Source organism: Populus trichocarpa, chromosome 18, assembly GCF_000002775.5.
Source record: "Populus trichocarpa isolate Nisqually-1 chromosome 18, P.trichocarpa_v4.1, whole genome shotgun sequence".
In the NCBI taxonomy this organism is placed as follows: Eukaryota; Viridiplantae; Streptophyta; class Magnoliopsida; order Malpighiales; family Salicaceae; genus Populus; species Populus trichocarpa.
The window spans coordinates 8,064,250-8,087,121 of record NC_037302.2 but is presented as its reverse complement, the minus strand read 5'-3'; the positions used below and the strand labels follow the sequence as shown (position 1 = coordinate 8,087,121).

General features: G+C 32.5%; 2 protein-coding genes across 2 annotated transcripts; both read left to right on the top strand.

Annotated features, from left to right (window-relative positions):
- Positions 1–13,437: 13,437 nt before the first annotated feature.
- Positions 13,438–16,641, top strand: LOC112325051 (uncharacterized). Its single transcript, XM_052449084.1, has 4 exons — positions 13,438–13,553; positions 14,136–15,925; positions 16,005–16,209; positions 16,347–16,641. The coding sequence occupies exons 2-4, from the start codon at positions 14,146–14,148 to the stop codon at positions 16,639–16,641; spliced, it is 2,280 nt and encodes a 759-aa protein (XP_052305044.1). The 5' UTR covers positions 13,438–13,553; positions 14,136–14,145.
- Positions 16,642–19,622: 2,981 nt separating this feature from the next.
- Positions 19,623–21,647, top strand: LOC18107686 (1-aminocyclopropane-1-carboxylate synthase 7). The gene is made up of 4 exons (XM_006371925.3): positions 19,623–19,953; positions 20,068–20,196; positions 20,291–20,451; positions 20,566–21,647. The coding sequence occupies exons 1-4, from the start codon at positions 19,783–19,785 to the stop codon at positions 21,443–21,445; spliced, it is 1,341 nt and encodes a 446-aa protein (XP_006371987.2). The 5' UTR covers positions 19,623–19,782; the 3' UTR covers positions 21,446–21,647.
- Positions 21,648–22,872: the final 1,225 nt, after the last annotated feature.

The window sequence follows — 22,872 nt, the reverse complement described above, 5'->3', positions numbered from 1 at the left end:
TTTCTGATGTTTACTTATTGATTGGACCTCAATTGATTATTCTAGTGACCTTTAAGTTGAAAATGATTGGCTTCATATGGTGCAATTATGTATCCCTTCTCTTATCGATAAACTCTCATTTCCTTTGGTTAGCTTTAAAAGCATTTGAGATTATTTATGTTCTTATTGCTTGATTAATTCTCCTATACATAACAATAATATCTATAAAATATTGTGTCAAACTATCAACCGATTATTCAAAGTATAAAACTTTGAATATATTTGAGAATAACGTGATCATTTTTTATTATTATTATAGGATGATGGGTTTGTGCAGCCATTTTGTGCCACCTCTGGGTGTTCTCTCTAGGGGATTATTTGGATTCATTTTCCATTTGTTGCAAAACTAGAAGGGTCTGGAGCCACACACATATTACACTTGTAATACTTTATAAAAGCATCGACTAAATCCCTTCACCTCTAGATCTTAGTATTGTCTAGATGTTTGTACTAACTCAACAATGTGCCGCTTAAGCTCTAATAGAAAAAACATATCAACAGCTTCTCATCATAGGCTACTTTGGTCATTTTATTGCATTATAAAGCATTATCTTCCTATGTACTTGATAAACTCAAGCACTTTGAACTTTTTAGGTATCACGACGTCAACCACGAGGCATATATCAATTGCCTTTACTAGGTCATAATGGTCTATTGTAAAGTTTTGAATATATTTAAGAATAACATGATCATTTATTTTTTATTATTAGAGAAGGATGGGTTTGTACAACCATTTTATGCCATTTCTAGTCGTCCTCTGTAATGGATTATTTGGATCCATTTTCCATGTGTTGCAAACAATCTAGGGCCATGCACATATTACACTTGTAATACTTTATAAAAGCATTGACTAAATCCCTCCACCTCCATATCTTTGTATTGTTTAGATGTTTGTACCAACTCAACAATGTGTCGTTTAAGCTTTTATAGAAAAGTAGATCAACAACTTCTCATCATGTACTACTTTTATCATTTTGCTATAATATACCATTATATGCATCATGAAGCACTATGTTCCAGTATACTTGATAAACCCAGGCACTTTGAACTTTTTAGGTATCATGGTGTCAAGCACAGGGCATATATCAACTACCTTTACTAGGTCATAATGGTATATGCCTTATGTTGTTTGAAGTCATTATTTTATTGCAAATAACTTTTCAGAGTCAAGCTTTTCTACCATCTTGACCCTCTGGACTTCTTTAGTAGTGAGGTTAATAGTTAGGGTAACCTGGGTTGTGGTGTTTACGGCAAACCCACGAATAGAACCCATGAACAATTATCATAATATGCAATATTGAATAAAAAAAAATAGGCATATTATGTTTCCCAATACAATAGAGATTCACTCAGGCTTAAAAATATCTTCTCCAAAGTAATCTTCCTCAACTCTTTTAGTGGATGTTTGACAAATTTCTCTAATTTTTTAGTATAAATGTCACAATGTCCTAAATAAACTAATATCATATCTTCTACCATATGGTTCATTGTCCAAACAAATAACAACCACAAACATCTTAAATAACCCTTTCCTGCTTTTATATAATGATTTAAAGATGGAAATGTATCATCTAATACTATTGTTTCTGGATTAGGTTTAAGAGAAACCACACTTTTGAACACATTAATGACTTCAAAGTCAATAATTCCTACTAGTAATGAAAATATGATTAAACTATAAATGACCAAAGTCAATAATATGCTCGTAAATTCAATCCAGTATATTAAAAATAAATGTAATAATAAATAAATAAAATTAAACAACATAGATAGAATAAATGCTTATATATAAAGGACAATATAGACAGTAAAAGAAATAAACTAAGCAAAGTCATGCTGTTGAAACAAACATGAAAATAGAACCTTCAAAAATTAAAAGAAACATATAAAAAATGGAGTTTCCGCCTAGTTCAGAAATCTAAATAAAGGATTTGTTATGTTTAAGAAAAGATAAAAATCACTCATATCACATCCATTTCAATTAAATGTTATCTTAACTATGTGTTTCTTCTAAATTTATTTTATGTGATTCTTTAACTGTCTAAATTATCTTTAAAGCTTATTCATTAGTCATTTATTATTACTGCATGTTTATCAAGTTAATGTCCGATCCTAAATCACCAGTCTCGTAACTTGATAAATTTTTTATATTAGTTTTATTATTATTATTTACTATTTCTTGACCTTTTTAATATTATTATTTTTTTCAAAAAAAAGTTGAACACAATTCTACGTTTGTTCCATGTCGGTCCCTACAATGATAAGACTCATGGACTTAATATTGACCTTGTTTTTATTTTAAATATCACACTAGGCCTACATTGGTCTTAGAACTAGGAGGCACAATGATCTAACTGTTAAAATCCAAATTTAAACATGAAGCTAACATGATGAAAACTAGTCAATTTATTGAGCTCATTTTAAAGTTTTCTAAAAAGGCATTATGCATGTTTCAATCCCTTAAACATATGATACATGTTGACCTAACTGTTAAAACCCAAGTTTAAACATGACATGATGATAACTTGATGAAAACTCATTGATGTAGTTTATCGTTGTTTTTTGAAAATTGATAGTTACATGAACATACATAAATAAAAAAGAAGAAGACACAATTTTATGAAATATAAACAACGTCAACACTGGATGGTCTAGAACACCTCCATTTTAAACCCAAAACTCTTTTTTTTTTCTTCTTTTGCATTTTTTAAAAGAGGAATAATGTGTTGTTTAGCGTTTTAGGAAGGCAAGAGAGACATAATTGAGGCCAAATAATGGCCAAAAACCATGAAAAATAAAAGAAGAAAGAAACAAAAATTACTGAGGTATGCGAGGAAGAAAATGGTTTATTTTGGCTATGCACCAAAACATTATTGTTTTGGTGTTTTGGCTTTTTTTTTCCTGATTTTTACTAGAAAACATTATTGTTTTGCCTAAAACACGTTGTTTTATTTATTTGAATTTTTCACGTTTAAACATAGGTCCTTTAATTTTGTTATCTTTTTGAATTTGGTCCATGAATTTATTTTTTTCAAATAATTTCAATCTTTTTTCTCAATATTTCTTTCAATATAGTTCGTGATTGCATTTAAAATGGTCCCTTAATTTAACTTTCTTTTCCAAGTCAATCCTTGTCTTTTTAATCTTCAATTATATAGCCAATTTTATTCCTTTTCTTTGCAATTCATCCCCATTTTATCTCTGATTGCATTTTTCTAGTCCTTTCATTTTGTTGCATTTTCTAGTTTAATCCTTGGCATAGTTATTTTAATTGTTTAGCTAAATGTTTGTTTTGCTACTTATATATATATATATATATATATTTTAGAGGGAAAAACATTGAGTTATGATAACCATCTTCACCATCATCACCATTCTATAAATATAGTCGTCATAACAATCACCGTAAATCTTATCACCACTACCACCACAATCATCAAATTGACTATATCATAATCATAACTCATCAGTATAATTTTAATAATATTGTATTTTTCATGCCTTATTAAATCTTATAGATTTTTTTATATGATTTGTTTTTAGAAAAGCACTTTATAAGTACAATATTTTCATCTTGAAAATATTTTACGCAACTCCACTGGGATCATAAAAAGGAAATGGAAGCAAAAACCAATGTCATACACGCAGAGAAGAGAAGGACATTTAAAAAGGAATTTAGGGGTATTTTGTAACGTGGCAAAGTCTATTTAGAGTGATCATAAGCAAAGTTTATATTATTACTTAGTTACAACCCATTTCAACCATCGATAAGCTTAAGCTTGCTTGTGATTGATCTAACATAAGTATAATTAATAGTTTGGGAAAAAGGGAAAATAACATGTAAAGTTAGAGAAAGAAATTTGACGTAGAATATTCAGATATTATTAATATTATCATCAAGTTTTTGGATGAGTTCAATGGCCTTCATTTTATTATCAGTGTTGTTACAACAAGAACAACATTAAGTGCTACCAATTCAATGCACGTATCGTTCTCGAAACCTTTAGGAGATTTCCAACATAGTTTTTAATTTCTGCACTTTTTGAAAGATGTGACTCTATAGCAAACGTCACAGATCCTTCTAGGGTTCACAAAACGTGTTCATATGAGCACCTAAAACATGTTAGGGAGGGAGGGAGGGACGAATATATGTGATAAAATTGGACCATTTAAAAAAGTGAAAATGAAAACAAACATACAATGGACAAAAAAAAAGAGTCAGAAAAATAATTGTGAACGTAAATCCCATTGCAAAACTAGTATATTAGAAATCTGACCTACTCAATGATCTTGTTCTATCTTTTATTTGACATGATCTCATCAAGATTCCCACTGCTGAGTCACTAGAGGTTTTGTATCTTCCATGAAGATTCATGCCTTGAGAGATTAGGGTTAAAACAAACATGCTATACGGTGGTAGATGTGCTCTTTAATCTCCTACTGTTCTAGTGATTAAGGATATGTTTAGTATGTGGGATTGGGCTTGATAATATAAAATAGTGGTGGACTAGATTGTATTAGACTAGATTTAACTATAATGAAGTGGATTGGATAATACGTCTTCATATCTTCTATATATTTGATACACATGACCATGTCAAATGAACCTTTTCCAAGATTTATTTTTGTCTGTGAAATTATTTTAATAACTTATTTTAGTCGTTATAGTTTATTTCATAATAACATTTTGGTCCTTCTATTTTAATTATAATATGTACAATTTAGTCTCTAAATTATTGTTTTTCAATTAAGCCATTATATGTCATTATTTATTCAATATAATTTGTCACATTTTAGTATGCCAAGTCAAAAAATAAATGTGATAAATAAATAATAATAAAATTTTGAAATAATGATTTTTGTTTATGGTATTGGAAAAGATTATTCCACTCTCTATGGTGGGGCACAAAATTTGCTTTTGGAGACAACTTTTAACAGGATAAGGGTCAATTTTTATCTTGTTCAAAGTTAATGCACCAAACAATCCATAATATCTTGTCTTATTTAAAATATATACCAAACATATTATAACGTGTTTTGTCCTCTTATGTCATATTTACATGACATACCAAATACTTCTCTTACATGCACTCTTTCAAAAGTATAGTTGATAATAACATTAAAATTAAGGAAACAAAACTTACTGTTTTTATTTTGTTTTCGATCAAGGGATGAGACAAGTTGGTATCTCTTAATGAATATTCTTTTATATATATTATATATATATATATATATCAATTAATTATGTATTCTTAAGAAGCTACACGCGGCGAATCTTCTGAGGAAATTTCAAGCAAATTCAGACACAGAAAATTTACTTTCACTTGCCCATAACATTAAGCGACAAAAATAATATTTTACTAAACAAATGTTGACACATTAGCTGTTGACGACTAAAGAAAACCCTATGCTGAGAGTATAATCCAAAACAACACAGTCTAGAATACACTGTGGCATTGCAGCGTTGAAGTACTGTGCTTCTACGTCAAAGCAATCCAGTTGTAATCTGTACTATAAATCGATCCCTTTGACCTGTCCTTTTCCTTTCTGAGTCCCACTTCCAGGCTGCTTCCAGGAAGCGCTGCTTCTCAGCTGGAATCCACCAGCTAGGAAGGAACTTTAGTTGCTTCTTCATCAGCAATTAGTTTCACAAATACTAGTTTGATATTCTCGTGTGAAAATTTCATACCAGAGAAGCTGGTTTCGCTGATGGAATCATGTCATATTTTTTAGTATATAACATCCATTTCTCTTTTGAATTTATGGGTTTCTGTTTTTTTAACTTAGAAGTTATTTAAAATGTTTGAGGTTAAAATAGTAAAAAAAATAAAAGATGAAAAAAATAAAAGTGCTAAGAAAATGCTTCATTCATATGAAAAGTGAAATACCATTTTGTTCTTTTAGTTATTTGTATAACACTTAACAAATGCTGGTTAATTTATTAAGCTTTATAGTCTTTTATAACAAAATATTTTACCATGTAACCTCCAATATTTTATATCTTATAATGTTGAAAATCATCTTTAACACATACCAAATGTCTAAGCTAATAAGTTATAGATAGAAACTATTAAACCCAAATTTATTAGGAAAAAAAAAACCTCTTAGAAGACAAAAAAAAAAAAAAACCAATAATGGCTTGGGCTACCACTCCTAAGCCCAACAAGCTGCCAAGAGGGACAAGCCTAGGTTGTTTCTTGGGCCCAAGGTGCATGGGCTCGAGTGTGGTAACCCGAGCCCATGTTGGGCATATGCATATGTTAGGTGTAACACCTTAACTTTCATTAATTGATGTTGTCTATGCAAAATTGATAAAAAAAAAAAACCAACAGTTTCTTTCTAAAACTTGTTTTTGATATTTTTAGGTTATTCTGTGGCACACAACCAAAACATACCTAGGCTAGGATGAGTAATGGGTCTGCCCATTACCGTGAGCACTTCTGCCCAACCAGACCTTCAATAACTCACTAGTCAGGTGCAAGTCCTCACTCAGGCCATGTTAGCAACCTAAGGGCTAAATCAAATCTTGTCACCCCAACAAGTCTTAACATCCTTAAAAGCACACAACGCCCTATTGTCGCCACAACTACCAACCATATCAGATGCTTGTAGAAGATTAAACTACCCAAAGTGGACTAGGCATAATGACATTCATAAGAGTCCTTTAAAGTGTCGCTTGAGCTCCCTTGTCTAAACAAGTATTGAATATTCGACTCTTTAAGAACTACATTTCCCAAAAAGAAAGAGTCTGGAAAACTATGATGGTTTTGTTGGTTCGAGAGGACACGTATAAAAGGTATACAGTACCTTAGAGTTGGTAATCCAGGATAGTGACTCAATATGCAACATCCTCCCCACAACCTTTCAAGGGTTTATGCATGCTTGGTAAAATAATTTGGAACCAAGCTTCATCGAAGGGTTCAATGACTTTTGCATGGAGTTAATGAAACACTTTAGCACCAACATACCTACTAATAAATGTTCCATGGAGCTATTTGGTGTTACCCAACAAGAGGGCAAGTATACCCGGATATATTTGAAGAGGTTCAATGAGGAGATGCTCAAGGTGGAAGAGTTGCTTAACTCAGTAGCTTTAGAGGCCTTGATAAAAGGAGTAAATGAACATGCCCTCTAAAGAAAAGTTTATACCTTACTAGATAGAAGTTTGCTCAAGGTGAAACAAGTCATGAAAAATCATAAACAGGTGGAAAAATCCAATGTGCTATGATATGGACCTCATTGTTTTTACAAAGACAACCATCATGGAGGACCTTCCAAGTGAACTCATTCTTCTAGTAGAAATGAAAGCTCAACAAAGAACCATAAGAGACCAACCCATAGGTGTTTGGTGTATTCTAAGCATTTCTTACTTCAATTAAAATGGAATCACCCATTCAAAGTTATTAAACAAACACTTACCACCTCCAAGACATGTTTCTTTAGAGAACTTCTCTCATACCTATCACTTAGATCACCTTAGGATGTACAATCATAAAACACTTACCATCTCTAAGACATGTTCCTTTAGAGAGCTTCTCTCATACCTATCACTTAGATCACTTTAGGACAATCATAATGGGAATGTAAGTTTATTTTTAAAATAAAATTAATGTATCTCTAACATATATTTTTTTTCTACAAATCTCTAGTGCAGTCTTAGACTAACATATTCTCCAGGTGATGTCAAAGGACCTCTCACCAATTTATTAGGGGTTGATCTCGTAGCCCTCATTTTCCAGTGCAGTCTTGGACTGACACATTCTCTTGGTGATGCCTAAGGACCTCTCACTAATTCTCCAAGGGTTGATCTCAGAACCTCCATTCTTCAGTGCAATCTCAGATTGGAACATTTTCCAGGTGATACCTAAGGGTCTCTCACTAATTCTCCAAGTGTTAATCTCGGATCCCTTATTCTCAAGTACAGTCTCAAACTAACAGATTCTCCAGGTGATACCTAAGAGCCTTTCACCAATTCACCAAGGGTTGATTTTGGATCTCTCATTCTACAATATAGTATTGGTCTAACACTTTCTTTAGGTGATGCCAAAAGGCCCCTCACTAATTCTCCATAGATTGATTTTAGGTCTCCTGCCTCTTCAATACAGTCTCAAATTGACATAACTCTCAAGTAGGACTTCTAAGCTTTATATTATCTCCATGGATGATCTTGGATTTCTCACTCTTTGGTACAACCTCTCTCCAGTAGAAGGCTCTCATGCCCCATTTCAGTTTTAGAAGGCTATAGCCCACCCACTCTTAGAAAACAACTACTCTCCAATGCGGCGCTCCCACGTTTTATGACAATGCGAGGGAGGTCACGTACCTTCTGCACTCTAATTTGACCACTCTTTGGTCGGGGCTTCTAATCCTCCATGTCATCACCAGGGAGGCCACAACCCTCCCACTCTTTAGTGAGATCTTTCTTTAATGGTGAGCTCCTAAGCCCCACACCAACAACTAGGAAGCCATATATATCTCTCTCTCCAGTATGATCTTGTATTGGTACATGGCTTTCAAGCCTCGCCTTATCGCAAAAACTAGGCATTTTTTTTCCTTTTTAAGGGCATCTTCAACAATTTTAAGCATATTAAACAATTCTAGCAATGTATTATCTAACTTGTTCATGTGATAGTTCATAATAAATTGCTAAAAACTTTGAGGTAATGATTGCAAGTCAAAGTTAACACTTAATTCATGGTCCATGATAAAATCCAATTGGCCTAATTTTCTAAAATAGCCAATCATTTTTAAAACATGGGTGTTTACTGAAGAACCCTCTATCATCTTGCAGCAAAACAATTTCTTAGAGGTCTCATGCCTCTTAGTCTTATTGGCCTCATCAAACTATTTTTTGAGATGCATAATCATAGTATGGAAATCTATATTCTTATGCTGCCTTTGAAGTTCATGTGACATACTGGCTAACATCACACATGCAACTTATTCATGATCATCAATATAGCGTTGATGTTCATTCATAACTTTTTCTTTAGTGTCCTCAGTAGGGGCATTTGGAATTGCATTTTCTAGAACAAACATCCTTTTTGTCTTGCTTGAGAACAATTCTCACATTTTAGGGCTAATCCAAGAAATTTATTCCAGTCAATTTGTTAGCATCAAGTATGTTTCGTAGGGATATGCTACTACTTATTTTAATCTACCAACCTATTTATATAAATATAGAGAGTATTAATTTCATGCATACATATTTAAATTCCAAATTTAGATAAGGTTTATAATTTTAATTTGGTCTCCCACTATTTTCTTGTAAATTAATAGCCCATTTAATTTATCCGACTTTGAGTGACTCAAGTCATCTTTATGCATATAAAATTGAAAGACAACTATTAATGTTCTCAACATGTACTTAATATATTAAAAAGAGATTTATTATCAATTAATTAGGTCTCATACATAACATGGCATTATATATATATATATATATATATAACAATTTATATATAAACATACACCCCTAGCATACCATTCTAATTGGATGATTATGGATATAGCTAAGCTAATTCTCTCGAGTCATTAAATGGAATTAGATGGTCAAAACTTAGGCAGCTGTTGCAAATCTTCATAAGTCTTTTGCAAGCACCTCAATTGTAGCCTTCATCGTCATTTCTTTCTTCGTCTTGGATTAGAAAATAATTTCCTATTTAAATTCATACATTTCTAAATTACATAACATTTATATAATTAATTAAGAAACCTTGAGTTATATTTGAGGGGAATTAGATGAAGAAAGAATTTACAAACCTAGAAGAAAAATAGAGATAAAACAAGAAACATAGACCCTATGTAATAAAAATTACAACCATTCAACCATCAAATAAAAACACAATCACATTTATTTTTAATGTCCATAACCATCCATAATGTATAAAATCATCTTAATATCATGATAAATTACCGTGCATTCTTCAATCTCAATTATTGGCTTTATGTGCTACTATAAAATAATATTTCTAACACTTAGAAATATTCAATCAATTCTAATTTGTTAATTTCCCAAACAAAACAAATTTTATTTAACATTATTTACATTAATAACATTTTTTAAAATTTAATAAGAAAATTAATCACATTAAAATTCTTATTAATATCCTAAACTATTTTAGGATTAATTAAATAAAAATTTCTAGCCTTAAAAAACTCTTATTGTTTTGGAAAAATCATTTTTCTAAATATTATTTAAATTAAATCATTTAATTAAATAAATCCTAATCCCATTAGGATACTATAAAACTAAAAAAATTGAATTAAACAATTTAATTCATTCTTAATTCTATTAGACAAATTAATTCTTTAATTAAAATAATTTTAGGTATAAATTTTTTTAATTAAATCCGAATCATATTAGAAAAATTAATTTTATAATTAATTAAATTTCGGTTTCATTTAAAATAAAATCAAAATTTTATTTGTGGGGGTTAAAAAGGAATAAAGCGAAGGGTAAAAGGGTATTTTACATTAAAATAAACCCTATGGTCATAATACAAAAGGGGATGGGTAAAGGGGTAAAGTACCCCAAAACCCTAAAACCATCTCTTTCTCCCCTTCTTCTTCCATGTGTCGCTGGCAGGGCACCACGCCCTTGCTACCAACATGCTTTCTAGCGGCATCTACAACAACGCAAGGCTACTGCCTTGCACAACCATGATGGTTAGCGCTGCCGGTAGTGGCACGCTTGGGTGCTCCCAACAACGTCAACATCCAGCGTGTTTGGCGCTACCACCTACGACACCAAAAAACATGATTTTTCCAGCTAACCCTTGATTGAATTTTGTCCAGATTTGGAAATTCCATCCAGATCTGACCAGAATAATAATTGGGTGATGAAAAATACTTTTTTAAAAATCCATTTTAAAAAATCATTAGAGAAAAATTGACTTTTTGGAAAAAATATTTATTTTGCACATAAAATTAATTCATAACTAACATCAATAACAATTAAAACATGCAATCAAACAACCCTAATTGTTCTAACGAAGGTTCTAATATCACTATTGGGTTCCCGAATGTCATACATACAACAAAAACAATAAAACAAAATTATTTAGGAATCTCTACGATCCCATTCGACAGATTTAGAGTTATTTAGAGATTTATTACTTGAAGATTTGATCTTCTTAGACTTTGAATAATTCTTTAAAGGCTGGGTTGTCGCAAATCATAAGTTGTCCAATTGTCCGGCCTCTAATGGTAATTCACACGAATTACCAGTAAAAAATCTCTTATATCCCTATTTAGGAGAGAGAGATTGCTATGCTTAGAGTTTTAGCTCTCTATTCTGTGACTTACGTAGTTTTTCTTTTTAAAAGACAACAACTTCTAAATAAAAGGCATAACTTACTATTTGTAGGATATTTTAAAAACCCAACAAATTGAAAAAAAATCAATTTGCCCCCTGAATAATATTCATATATTAATTCAAGAAAATTTTAGAAATTAACTCGATCAAATCCTTACTTGATTTTTTTAGGTCTAGAAATATAATTCATATATTAATTATATTGTAGTTCTTAATTTCTAAAATATATTTTAATAAAGTCATACTTATTTAAATCATCCTAGTTTAATTTCTGACTAATGATTCTTAATGTGTGTAACCCATTAGGTTCCTAATATGTTGACCTAGATATAAATTATAATTATAATTATAATTAAATAGAATTTATATTTGAATAATTAATTAATTTACATTTGAAGATCATGTGCATCGTCTAGCAACATGTTATGATCCCTCAAATATTAGAAAAGTCATTAGTGGTTTGATTTAATTTTTCAGTGATCAGTTTCTTAGTGTAATAAATATTTTTTCATCAATAATGCTTTGATTTAACATTAAAGCATGAAGTATGTCTGCTATGTTAAATCATGTTTGTTCTCTATGTAATTGTCATTGATCATTTAAATAAGATTTGAAACTCTTTTCAAATCTCATTCAACCTTGGCCAAAGATTGTTTTAGTCAATACTATTTGAGAACATATGAAACATTTTATCTAATTCTCCTAGGGTGATGAATCATCTCTTGATCATTCAAGTGCCTTTATATAGTTTATGTTATACCCAATACGTACCTCTTTGTGACCTCAATTAGGATAACATGTAACAAGATCAAAGCATAACATTCTCTATAAAAGATAACTTAGTGATTTCAATTCTAAGGCTTAGTTACACAACCATCACGTGAGCTTTTCCATAGATATAGGTGATATCTCTATATGGAATTCTCACACGGGTCATTTTAGTATAAATATCATATGACAAGCACCCACATATTAGTTCCAGGTATTCTTTATACCCCGACATACGAGAAAAACTGCTTCCTTTCATAAAAAAAATAATATAATATGTACCAGTTTCTACCAGAGTTGTTAATTCCATTCTGTTTCGGCCGGAATGTCCGGAACGTCTCGTACCAGTTAAAAAAATGAAACAAAACGGAACAAGTTTTGCCTCGCTTAAAATCTCGGCTTGATCCGGAAATTCCGGTCAAATTTCGGCCGGAACGTTCCGGCCGAATTCCATGTGTTCCGTTTCGAGTTAAAGCCACCGAGTCAAAGTCAAAGACTCAAAATTAAACCCGGTTCATTTTCATTAACTGCACAGTGCACAGTACACCCACGCTCTTTTTTCTCTGAAGTCTAAAGTAAACTTTACCAAATCCCTAATTTCTCTTCCTCCTCGCAGACTCAACTCTCAAGTTCCCAACCAAAACAATTACAATCGGCATCTTGTCTTTCAGTTTCACGAACTCCCCTTCCATTGGAGTTCAAACTTCAAACAGCTGATTCTGCTATCTCCCTGGTTTGGTCGTTCGATCATCTCTCAAACTATTACATAAGCCTCATCTCTCAATCGGTTTCTAGGCTTTCACGTCATCTTCATCGTTCTCAAGGTAAGAGCCCGCCTTTCTTTATTTTAAGACCCCACATAACCATGTCAATGAAGCTAGTGGACTATTTTTAATTTGTCATTGTCTGTGGAAGATAATTCTACAGCTTGATTTAATGTTGACAATCAAATTCATATGCAAGACCTACCTCAGTTTCCATGCCTTGTGACAGTGTTATCACCCACACAACTAATTAAAATAAATTAAGTAGATTGACAGGATGTATTTCATTTCTAATAGCCCCAGAACTCGTTAATTGCTGCATCATTAGGAAGACTTTAATGCTCAAAGAAAGGGCTCTTAGGATTGTCGAAAGTCGAAACTAGCATATTCTTCAGATAGAGCAATATTTCTGTTCTTGTGGATCGACTTGAAAGTCTTGGCAGAGATATCAAAGTGCAATATCCAGTTTATATTAAGCTATTATTCACGAGTCAAGATATATATGGCCTATATGTTAAGGCAACGCCTAAGTGTAAATTCTTGTCTGCAGGGATCAAAACAGAGAAGGAGTCCCCCTGCAACCTGGCAAAGAACCAGAAGACTCATCAAACCTCGCTTTGTGGCCATCCGTTCACTTCTCAAATAATTGTCTCTGCAGAGCTAAGGTGCAATCTTTTTTCTCTCTTCAAGTTCAAATTGGAAATGGAAAATGCATGAACTTAGTTCTGTTAACTTACACTGCTGGAATGTTAATAATCTTAGGCTTGCCATAAATTCAAAGGACAAAACACTTTAGAAAGTTGTCTTTTATGATAAATGGCTTTGATTTCTATGTTGAAAGTTTTTTTTTTTTGATAAATCAAATTAAGAGATGGCTTACTGCAATGAATCCATTGTTTAGGACTTAGGTGGTGTGGAATCTGTATTATGTGCATAAGCCTATACAAACTAAATAACCAGATTAATTGCTAGGTTGCTAGGTTTGGTAGTTAATAATATAATTAACTTGACCATGGCCGGATTAATTATAAGGAAGGATACATAATTATTATATGAAACCGAATGTATCAAATAATAAATTTAAAGTGTGAAGCCAACAGATAATATTTGTAAATCAACATGGTATCTTGAGAAATGTCATTTTTTTCATTTTAAGTTATTGGTATCATTACCATCCATTTTACTTTAAAATCACGTTGATGTAAATTGTAATAGCTGAAATTAATTGTGTTTTATTTTTTTTTCAGGTCAAATTACATGGCTGAAAACTCATCAAGTGGTGGTTCTTCTATGGCTTCAGCTCCAGCAAGATCAGATGATCCAGCATGGGTTCATGGGCAAGTGGTTGTTGGTGCAAAGAACTCAAGTATATGTGTTCATTATAGCAAAAGGATCAATGGTGGTGGTATTACTCGTATGAAGTATCACCTTGCTGGTATTAAGGGCCAAGTTGAAGCTTGTAAAAAGGTTCCTCCAGATGTGAAATGGCAAATGAAGCAGTTGATAGAGGACTTAACAATGGAGAAAGAGAAAAGAAAGAGACTTAGAACTGATATTGGAAATTCTCAATCACTTTCCAATGATGAAGTCGAAGAGGGTGGTAGTGCAAATCCTACTTTAAGTGATATCGGTTCAAAAGCAACTAAGAGATTGACAATGCAAGGCACAAGTGCAAATAGAAAAAAGATGACTTCATTCGTTCCACGAACTACCCCAAGTTCACAACCTAGCATTAAAAGTGCAATGGCTTCTAAAGAGAAGGAACATAATGCAAGGAAGGTCATGGCAAGATGGTGGTATGATGTTAATGTACCATTTAATGGTGCTAAATCATACTATTATCAACCAATGATAGACACCATAACATCAATGGGACCTGGTTTTAAAGGACCATCATATCATGATTTAAGGGGACCACTTTTGAAAGATGTAGTTCATGATGTCCATGAATACCTCTTTGAAATCAAGGCTGATTGGAAACTTTATGGATGCTCCATTATGGCAGATGGGTGGTCAAATACAAGGAATGTACCAATTGTGAATTTTCTTGCTTATTCTCCAAGAGGTACCATATTCTTGAAGTCAGTTGACACTTCGGGTCTTCGAAAAGATAAAGAGACATTGCTTGAAATGTTTGATGAAGTTGTCAAAGAAGTGGGGCAAGAAAATATTGTCCAATTTGTTAGTGATAATGAGGTTGCATTCAAGGCTGCTGGGAAGGCTTTGCAACAAAGGTATGGCACTTTCTTTTGGTCTCCTTGTGCTGCCCATTGCATTGATTTGATGTTAGAAAATATTTCTGCTCCAAGATATTTTCCGATGATTGATGAAACCATTAAGAAAGCAAGAAACATAACCAAATTTATATATAATCATGCATGGGTTTTAGCTTTGATGAGGAAAGACTTTACTAATGGAAATGATCTATGTCGTCTTGGCATTACAAGGTTTGCTACCCATTTTTTAAGCATCCAATGTTTACTTAAGTTTAAGAAAGAGCTTCGACAAATGTTTACTTGCATGAAATGGGTAGAATCAAGTCATGGTAAAAGTAAAGTTGGAAAGGAAATAACTGCCATAATTTTACAAGATAAAGACTTTTGGCCTCGATGTGAACATATAGTCAAAGTTAGTGAGCCTTTAGTACGATTTCTTCGGTTAGCAGATAGTGAAGAAAAACCATCAATGGGTTATTTATATGAGGCAATGGATAAAGCAAAAGAAGCCATCAAGACAAGGTTGAAAAATAGAGTATCTCAATATGGACCATATATTCGGGTAATTGATGCTAGATGGGATAAGCAACTTCATAGTCCATTACATGCAGCAGGTTGTTTTCTTAATCCTGGAATCTATTTTAGGCCTTCTTTTTCAAAACAAAAGGTGGTTACTCGAGGTTTGCTTAGCACAATTACTAGATTGGTCCCTGATTGTGACACTCAAGATGTAATTAGTGGCCAACTTGAGGAGTATAAGAAAGCAACTGGTAATTTTGGCATGCCTCTAGCTATTCGTCAAAGAGAAAAGTTAAATCCAGGTAATAACATTTTGTTTTTTAAATATAATATTGTTTTGTATTTATAATATCTGATTTATTAAACTTTTGTCTTATCTAGTTGCATGGTGGGAGCAATTTGGCAATGATACTCAAGAACTTCAAAAGTTTGCAATTCGAATTCTTAGTCAATGTTGTAGTGCAACTGGGTGTGAAAGAAATTGGAGTATATTTGAATTCATTCATTCTAAAAGGCGCAATAGGCTAGAGCACAAGAGATTGAGTGATCTAGTATTTGTTCGTTATAATTTGAGGATTCAACAGAGGTAAAATATTGATATTATCATATTAATAATAATATTGAAAATGATTATTACTATTTTCATTAACAATGATATTAATTTTTTAAAATTAAATTTATCACTAATATATATGTGGTTTATATTCATGTTGTTTTTTGTAGGAATTTGAGCAAAACAAGGGATGTTTTAGATCCCATTAGCCTCGATAACATTGATCTATTGAATGAATGGATTTGTGAAGAACCTAGCCTTCTTAATGGAGATGATATAAGTTGGGAGACTATAGAAGCACCTTTGTCTACTTTGACTTTAGAGGATGAAGAGACATGTTTTGATGAAGAGAATGAGCTTGGTGGAAATGATCAACTATTGGAATGTCTAGTTGATGACTTTCCCTACATACCACCACAAGATCAAGATCCTTATTTCTATGTTAATGATGGAGATGATGTTTGATTTATTTTTCTTTTGTGTTAAAACATTTTACTTTCATAATATTTTGGTATTTTGTTTAAGTTGAATTACTTTAAGACTTTAAGTTAAAGTTCTATTTAATCTTGACTATTTAGAAATATTTTAAATTTTAAAATTATGTTTGCTTGACATTATGTTTGTACTTTGTAATGCATAATTTATAATTAATTTATCTTGAATATATATATATATATATATATATATATATATATATATATATATATATATATAGATGAACAGTACAACCCCGAAACGGCACGCCGAAACGCTCCGAAACCGAAACATTCCATTCCAATTGAAAAAACGAAACACTTGCCGAAACGGTATTGACAACCTTGGTTTCTACAACTCTAATAAATATCAAATATTTAACAGAGTATTGAGTATGAATATTTTAGGAACAATGCTTTGATGTAATAAGAATCTTATAATTATATCAACTTCATAATTTCATTAACCTAATATTTTAGGAACAATATTTTTATCACATAGACTTTATCTTTACTCTAGATCCATAAATAAAATATTAGATTCATTAACCTAATATTATATGAATATTAAAGATAAATTAAGACTTTATTAATAATAAATATGTATTTATTTTAACATAATAACTAACACCACGTATAACCAACTAATTGGTTACGGAGCATTTTAGAGTAACAAAATGATACTTTAATAATTAATCATCCATAATTATACAAGCATGTAGCAAAAACAGTAACATGAATTTTTTTCATTAGTTATGATGAATTCATAAATCATGCTTAACCTATAACAACTTAATTTTATAATCTAAGATAAACTATGTAATTAACATATTAACAAACTATAAATCAATTTCAAATCATCACCACAACACCTACATAGAAAGTTTAACCAAACACATGAGGTTGTGGCCCAGTGGTGGAAGGGACTTGTTCCCTTCCTCTGCACATGGGTTCGAATCTTACTGTGCATGTCTGTCATCCCCGCGGTGCCTTATATGCTCACTGGGTTTGCAGGATGTTCAGTGGGCCCGAGAATTAGTTGTGGTGCGCGTAAGCTGGTCCGGACACCTCGGGTTACCAAAAAAAAAAAAAAAGTTTAACCAAACATAACATGTATTATTAACTTAATATTTAAAATCACCACACTAATTTGCAAACAAAGTTGCCATTCTTCTTTTCTTTTGGTGTCCACCACTAAAAAGCACCTAAAACTGGCAGAAAAGTATTAAAATCAACAACAACGGAAAAAAGCTAAGTGATTTTCACTCAAACAGGCTTTCGAAGTCCACTCACTGTTGTTTGAGGTGCTTGGTCGCTGAGGATTGGCAGTAACAACGACAGAAGAAAGAAGGGATAGGTAAAAGAGGAGACAGATAAATGGGTGCAGGATAAAAATTCAAAAGCTTTACTGAACATCTCTCTCTCTTTCCATAGTAAGATATACAAATTTTTTAATTAGCAATAGCTTGCCAACGTACAGTGGTATATAAAAAAAAAAAACGAGAGTGTGGTTGGTAATTTATTAGAATTTATCAACATGACTGATTTTGACTAGCAATTTGTATAAATTTATTAAAAACATATGATTTTGGGTGGTAGTTGCCTGGAAATAATTAGGAACAACAAGACCACTTGAGGGAGAGTTTGAATATTATAATCTCTTTTAAAATAATTTTGTTAATAAAATTGAGAGAGATATGCAAGTTTTAAGTTCAAGAACTTTTACGGACTTCATCTTGCCTTTAGACGTGTTAAATTTGGATAAATATATTGAAATGATAAATAAAATTAATTTCTTATTTGATTATCACCTTTGCTTGATCTCTGTCTCTCTGTTAGAGGCCAAAGCCGCGGAACAACCGTAGATTGGGCACTCCTTTCACGTTCTTCATCTGGCATTCGAATCCAATCTAGCTATCTATCTCGATTGCAGATCTCAGGCCTTTTGAGTTCTTATATATATAAATATATGCACATGGATATCCATCGAGCCCCACGTCGGTAATCTAAACGAATCGTAATATTCAATCTCAAAAGAAAATGAAAGGAAGAAGAAGAAGCATAATATTCTCTTGTCTAATTTCTATTTTTTTATTTGTTTTCTCCCTCTCAACTGCTCTTTATTCTCTGGGTTTTGTCAGTAGAAATCTACAACACAATCTTGACAGGTATCTTAACCCAGCTGACATGCTGACATGCCAATGTAAACATATTATAGATATGCATCTTCAACATGCATATATACATATTTAATGATATGTAATTAAGGAAGTTAATTAACTACAGCACTTGAAATCTAATGATGTTATAAATCCTGTTGCTTGATATTAGTGCAGCTGCCTGTGGACCCATCAGATTTTCTCAAAGCCTGTATTCTGTCCCAACTTTGTTCCCAAATCAGAATCTTAATCTTGTGTAAATTGGTATCTTTGTCAGATCACCAGAGCTTAGCCACTCTTAATTAGTTTCTCTTGTTAATTATATTTGCATGCTATAGAAATGGAAGTATTTCCTTCATGGCGCGTGCCTTGGCTTAAGTATGGAATTTGAAGTCTTAAGCTCCTTCATCAACGATTTGATTAGTCATAGGTTGGGAAGTGGGGACTTGTCGAAAATATGAACACAACCACTGCTATTAAAACAACAAGGCAATGAGAGAAGCATCGTTATTCTTGAGCCATTGAAACAAGCAAACAATTAAATAAATAACACCGTCCTCATCAACAACCACCATATTCGATGTGTATCTTCCATGAAGATTGAGATAAAGGAGAGCTTTGACAAGATGACAGAAATGAACAGTTGTCATTGGAGATAAAACTCTCAAGTGTAAAAAGGGTCCGAGTTTTTATATTACTTGCATTACAGAATCAATGATTGATATTTTGCAGTTTTTTTATTCTCAAGAACCCAGCAAGTTGCGGGGAACTTTAACACTTCAAAGCCTCCAAGACTTCCCTATATATTTGTGGGTTACTGACGAAGTTTTCATTCAACAATTCTATTCCCTTTCTGCTCTTCTCCTTCGCCTTCTCTACTCCCCACACCTAATAGCTTTCTTAATCCAAGAGTAGAGGCCTTGGCCTTACTGTCTGCGCAAGAAAGCTTATTAGGTACTGCAAGAAATCTAATTATGGCCATAGAGATTGGGCAACCCGCTGTTGGACTATCAAAAGTCGCAGTTTCCGAGACTCACGGAGAAGACTCTCCGTATTTCGCAGGCTGGAAGGCACACGATGAAGATCCTTACGATGAATCATCTAACTCATCAGGAGTTATACAGATGGGACTGGCAGAAAATCAAGTGAGTCGTCCCGGCAGGACAATATATCAAGCAAACGATCTGAGATTTTATATTTTAGACCTTGTAAAAAGCTTCTCACTTGAGCTAATGTACGTGTTGTTCCTTTTTTACCAGGTTTCATTTGATTTGTTAGAAGAGTACTTGGAAAAGAATTCAGAAGCATCTAGCTGGGGAGAAGGAGCACGAGGCTTTAGAGAAAACGCCTTGTTTCAAGATTACCATGGACTCAAATCTTTCCGACAGGTTCCTTTTCTCTTAACATCATGATTTGCAGCTCTGTGCTCTAGACAAATGTATAGAAAGAAAATCCTGACATGTGAACGGCGTTTGTGAACAGGCAATGGCAAGTTTCATGGAGAAAATCAGAGGTGGCAGAGCAAAATTTGATCCTGATAGGGTAGTCCTGACAGCCGGCGCTACTGCTGCTAACGAGTTGTTAACCTTCATCCTAGCCGATCCCGGTGATGCTTTGCTAGTTCCCACTCCATACTATCCAGGGTAAGAACTGTCCTAAATGAACTTCTCTCGAAGGAAATTCATTCATGTGCTAGCTTCATGTTCATATATTGATCTCATCTAACCTACGTTAGCTCTAATTGGTCTTGTTTCCAGATTTGACAGAGATTTAAGGTGGAGGACAGGTGTAAAAATTGTACCAATACATTGTGATAGTTCAAACAATTTCCAGGTCACTCTTGAAGCCATGGAAGCTGCATATCAGCACGCGGTAGCGATGAACATTAAAGTAAGAGGGGTACTTATAACAAATCCTTCAAATCCACTTGGTGCCACAATCCAGCGCTCTGTCCTAGAGGAAATTCTTGATTTTGCCAAGCGCAAGAACATCCATGTCGTGTCCGACGAAATCTACTCAGGATCCACCTTCTCTTCATCCGAGTTCGTGAGCATTGCTGAAATTCTTGAAGCTCGTGGATACAAAGATTCAGAAAGAGTTCACATTGTTTACAGTCTTTCTAAAGATCTAGGTCTTCCAGGTTTTAGAGTTGGAACTATTTACTCATACAATGACAAAGTTGTTACCACTGCAAGAAGGATGTCCAGCTTCACCTTGATTTCTTCACAAACACAACACATGCTGGCTTTGATGTTGTCTAACGAGAAATTCACAGAGAACTACATTAAGACAAACAGGGAGAGACTAAGGAAGAGATATGAAATGATAATTCAAGGATTGAAAGATGCCGGGATAGAGTGTTTGAAAGGTAATGCTGGGTTGTTTTGCTGGATGAATTTAAGTCCATTGCTGGAGGCCCCTACAAGAGAAGGTGAACTGGCTCTTTGGAAGTCTATCCTCCATGAAGTGAAGATAAATATATCTCCAGGCTCTTCTTGCCATTGCTCTGAACCAGGATGGTTTAGGGTATGTTTCGCTAACATGAGCGAGCCCACGCTAGCAGTTGCACTCAAGAGAATACATGATTTCATGGATCAAAGGAAAACAGAAGCAATTGCATCTCCTCCACAGCAGTAGTCTCCGAATTTTTTAATGGCTCCGGTCATTTTGATTCTTTTAGATGCCAAGACCTTTTTGCAGAATTGGGTTTGTCTCATTATAGTGTAAATCACATATATATTCTTGTTTTCTTGCTTCAGTAAGCAAGTTCCCTATAAATTCCATTTGTATAATTGTGATACCGCTGCAAGAAGTCTTCACCAAAGAGTTCCATTCATTATGTCTTTGACTTCGTCACTATATTATTCAAGAGAGCAACGCGTTTGACTTTAAGCTTAACACAAGTTACTTTCCATATATATAAAAAAACTAACACAAGTTATTCCACAAATAAAAGATAAAAGTTTCATATAATAATGCTATTCTACTATCATATCAGGGCCCCTTTATGAAATCAATATTGATTTTTAAATGCTTTGGATTCTTTTATTTGCTCCTCCATCAAAAGGTTTGGTATGCAGTGACGCAGTGGGGTAAGAGGGAGTAATTACCCCTTAATTATTATTTTTAAAGTATTTTTTTATATTAAAATATTAATATAATACCTTTACAGAGTTAATTTTCTTTATTAGCTGTTAATTAATCCAAGCTCTTTTATTTTCTCACTATTGTTCTGTTTCTCTCTTTTCTGCATAATTTCTCTTCAAACCTTAAAATATTAATTAGTTAAGTAAATAACCTCTTATACTTTATGTTTTAGGAAAGTTTTCTTCATCTTAATTTTCTATTTGTTTTATTATCTAATTTTAGTTTTATTTCTTTATAATTAGTTATTGAAAATGTTGAGGTTTATAATAATTTATGGGTTTGTTAAATTAATATGTGTATGGGTAATATTATATACTTATGGATATGAATTGAAATGAGTTTTGGTGAATTGATAAGTATTTTGCTACGAATTTCATATAAAAAATGATGGTGATGAATTTACTAGTGATTAAAAATGAAGTACATGACAACTCAAAAAATTAGGAACATAATAGATAAATTAAAAAGAAAACATTTAATATTTATGTTTAACGTACTTATACAAAACAACAAGTCAGCAAGGACAACATCAATTTGTGACAATCCTTTTAAACTATGATTTTAGATGTTATGTACCACATGTCAGTATAAAATTGTTGCCAAACACTTTCCTAGTCCTTGGAAGATTTAGGAATAGATAAATGAAAGTTTGTTGTATATATTGAGAAATATATTTTTAATAAAATTAAAAATAAAATTATTATGAAGGAGTTTTAAAATATAAAATCTCGAAGAGAACAATTATAATATAAGTTTTTTTTCATTTTAAAAGTATTTTTAAATTAATTTTACTTGACTTGAGTTGGTACATATATTTCAAATTAAATTTTTTATATAATATATATCTATATAGCATATAATATCAAATATTATTAATAATTTGCCCATTCATTTAAAAAATCATAACTCCGTCGTTA

Excerpts from the sequence above, each read along its gene's own strand:
- LOC18107686 (XM_006371925.3), top strand. The coding sequence starts at position 19,783 with ATGGCCATAGAGATTGGGCAACCCGCTGTTGGACTATCAAAAGTCGCA. Across the intron at positions 20,197-20,290 it reads GACTCAAATCTTTCCGACAG|GCAATGGCAAGTTTCATGGA; the intron begins GTTCCTTTTCTC and ends GTTTGTGAACAG. Across the intron at positions 20,452-20,565 it reads CCCACTCCATACTATCCAGG|ATTTGACAGAGATTTAAGGT; the intron begins GTAAGAACTGTC and ends TCTTGTTTCCAG.
- LOC112325051 (XM_052449084.1), top strand. The coding sequence starts at position 14,146 with ATGGCTGAAAACTCATCAAGTGGTGGTTCTTCTATGGCTTCAGCTCCA. Across the intron at positions 15,926-16,004 it reads AAGAGAAAAGTTAAATCCAG|TTGCATGGTGGGAGCAATTT; the intron begins GTAATAACATTT and ends TGTCTTATCTAG. Across the intron at positions 16,210-16,346 it reads AATTTGAGGATTCAACAGAG|GAATTTGAGCAAAACAAGGG; the intron begins GTAAAATATTGA and ends TGTTTTTTGTAG.